Genomic DNA, 3,432 nt, shown 5'->3' on the forward strand with positions numbered 1-3,432 from the left:
ATTGTTTTAGTCGGCATGTTGAGAACCAATAATTTTCGTTTTCAATAACATAAATATTTGTCTTTATTAAGAAAAGCAAAATGTTAAATTTCTGTCTGTCTTTAAGCCACTTGATTTGGTCCCTAGTAATAAGATCAGGAGTGGACCGTGCGTGATTACTGCGGAAACATTTATTTCTCTCATATTGTAATAGGCCGAGTTTTGATGGCTCAGATCGGGAGAGTCGCAAAAGCGATAGACCTTAACCATTTTCTAAATCATAATGTATTTACGCTTTTGTACCTAGAGATACTTTTTTTAAAACTTTGTGCAGAAATTTCGTTGTGCAATGGCTACTTGAAATGATCACTCCCTTTCTAACAGGGAAGTACACGTGAAAGTCACTTGATTGTGGCTCTATGAACAAAGCCAGGAAAGGATCGAGCGGGCCTGTCTTAATACCTACAATGATTTCTCCAATATTTTCTGCTGCTCATCGTGACCTTTCTCGATGGTTCAACCTCATTTAATACTAGCTATAGGAAATGGCCAAGCATATAAGGGTGCTATCTAACTAAATGACGGTTAGTCTGTACTCTGATCCATTGTACTATTTTGTTCATAACTGTCTTGAATTCAAACGTCAAAATAGAGTATGTATATTATATAGATGTGATTAATAGAATTCGATTGTGTAGGAAGCTTTAAGCTGATAGACACACTTTCCAATTAGTTCATGAAACCAACCAGTACTAAGCAATGGGTGTAAAGTTTCTTGCTCAACGAAACAACGACTTGCCCCTGACGGGGTTTGAACCCATGCGACTAGCGATCGTCAGATTATTAGTCCGACGCGTTAACCACTCTGCCATGCCGCCAGGCTCTTTTCTGATGAAACCGACAAGACACGGATTTGATTTCCCTATCCTCTATCAATTCTATTAATTCAGAGTAAAATATTCAATATTAAATACTTCTTATACTTGAAGTAAAAAAGTTCTGTCAAAAATGGCCGCATGAAGTAAACGGGACATTAAACATTGTTATACATACTAACTCGACCATCGTACTCTATCAGACTCTGATTGCGCCTCGTCCGATATTGATTTGACAGCTGTGTAGTCAGTATTGTATTCGATAATTTATATAATCTTATACTTTTGGTAAGATAACACAAAGCATGTGCTGCATATGAAGCACATTTAGTTGAACGGTGATACCACATAAATCAGCTTTATTTTGAGTAAATGAATTTTTGATTTCTACATAGCGTTTACAATATGTATATAAATGATCACAAAAATCAATATATAAGGAACTACATTTAACAATAAGGAAATGTTCATTTGGTGCGTTTTTGTCTTGCTATGAACATGCTATTCTATAAAAGTAGAATAAAACTGATTTCTGTCACTCTGATTAAAATAGACTTCGTTCTTTCAAGAAACATTTTAAATTATTTAATCAATAAAATAGTTGCAAGTTATTTTCCATATTTGATCATGTTAACCATATACAGTAGAAACTCTCAATTAAAACCACCATTGGGACTTGACCAAAGTGGTCTTAATTGCGGGGTGGTCTTAATTGTGAATATTCTTATCGATGCTTAAACACTTTTTGACCATGGTCTATTTTAGTCATTTTGTATGAACAAACAATATATATACCTGCAAATACAACATAAAACTATGTTATAAATTATCATCAGCAGCCAATTGTATAAACAATTTAACCGCGCGGTTACCACACGGTTACGGTAACCAGCCCGGTAACCTCACGGTAAGCGATTGTATAAAAAACATCAAAAGCAGTTACCGCGCTATAACCGCGGTTAAATTTAACCAAGGTAAAGTAGCTCGGTAACTGCACGGTAACCAAAACCAACATGGCGGACATTTTACGCGGTTCACACCGACGACCCCGACAATTTCGACGAGTTGATCGACAATTGACTGACTTTACGGACGAGGAATTGCGGAAACGGTATAGGTTTTCTGCTGACAATATTGACAGACTAGTCAGACTTATTGGACCACTTTTGGAGCGACAGACCCGTCGGAATCAAGCCCTTACACCCCGACAACAGATTTTGATTACCTTGAGGTTTCTTGCCACGGGTAATTTCATGCAGGTTATTGGTGACACCTTTGGTATGGACATTGCTTCAGTTTCCAGAGTTATCACAAAAGTGACTGACATACTTTTCGGACTGAAGGACCAGGTAATAAAGTTTCCAATGACCGACACTGACCGACGAAAAGTCATGAATGGGTTTTACGCAATACGCGGATTTCCCTCAGTGATTGGATGCATAGATGGAACTCACGTAAAACTGATATCCCCAGGACAACCAGATGAAGCAGAATATGTTAACAGGAAACATCAGCATAGTATAAATGTACAGGCAACTTGTGATCATAAAGGTACATATACAGTAAACAACTTGATTTCCAATTCAGATTTTGTTGACTTATAATATCTACAACAGTAAACAGTATATAATAGAATAAGATAGTTCAAGATCTTTGTTTCTTTATAAATAAATCTTACCTGTACTTTTCTATAGTGAAGTCATTGTCATTTAAACTCATTTTCACTATTTCCTCACTTTACAAATTTTCTTAGACACTCTAAACCTAAAGTTGACATGATACGATGACCACAATGTCACTCCTGAGTCCTGTATTTTCTATAATCTAGCCCAATGGACTACACAGTACATTGAATTAAATCCATGCATTTGTTTAATTAAATCCATATTCAGTATAGTCTAAATTAATTTCTCAATCTAGAAGTCACAGCACAACTAGAAACCCTAACGACACATGTAAATTTATTTACTTTCACTTCCTCTTTTACCCGAATAATGATTTTTTCCTGGTAAAGATGACATCACATATTTGATGACATCATAAAGTGTCAAGGTAAAAGTATTGTATGGAAAGCAATTACTGTCATGTTCAGCACACACTCATTGGTTAGCGATGTAATAGTACTACAGTACAGTACTGCTGTACAATCAGCACTTGGTTTTCGCAAAACTTATTTTGCAACCTTTAAATGTTTTTTTTTATATTAGACTCTACATGTAAAGTACAGTACCCAGTATAGTACAGTATAGTTTTTAAGACTATACTGGCATGCGAGCAGTTCCCGTACAAAAATCGAAGTGACTTAAATATTATTTTTTATTACGCTCACTCACCAAAAAATTAAATGTTACACATCAAAATTAGGCTCGTCATACAAATTATGGAAATTCCATTATGTTCTAAACATAGAATAACCCTTAGTTATGAGGCCTCATATGGAGTACCCTAATTATCCATTATTTTGTAAGAAGAGAAGTAGTTCCCATACATGTAATATAACCCATTATAATTCTAATATGTTGTTATATCGGACCTATTTTCATCATTATAATTGTTGAAGAGACCATTTCCCAGAGTA

The 3,432-nt window shown here is 35.3% G+C and overlaps 1 protein-coding gene across 1 annotated transcript; it reads left to right on the forward strand.

The window, feature by feature from the left end:
- Positions 1–1,867: 1,867 nt before the first annotated feature.
- On the forward strand, positions 1,868–2,405 carry LOC132734122 (putative nuclease HARBI1; the record flags this gene model as incomplete). Its single annotated transcript, XM_060720840.1, has 1 exon — positions 1,868–2,405. A coding segment is annotated over exon 1 (538 nt), but the record flags the coding sequence as incomplete, so codon positions are not given.
- Between the last annotated feature and the right edge of the window lie 1,027 nt (positions 2,406–3,432).

Source organism: Ruditapes philippinarum, unplaced genomic scaffold, assembly GCF_026571515.1.
Source record: "Ruditapes philippinarum isolate M1 unplaced genomic scaffold, ASM2657151v2 ctg8498_1_1_1_1, whole genome shotgun sequence".
NCBI lineage: Eukaryota > Metazoa > Mollusca > Bivalvia > Venerida > Veneridae > Ruditapes > Ruditapes philippinarum.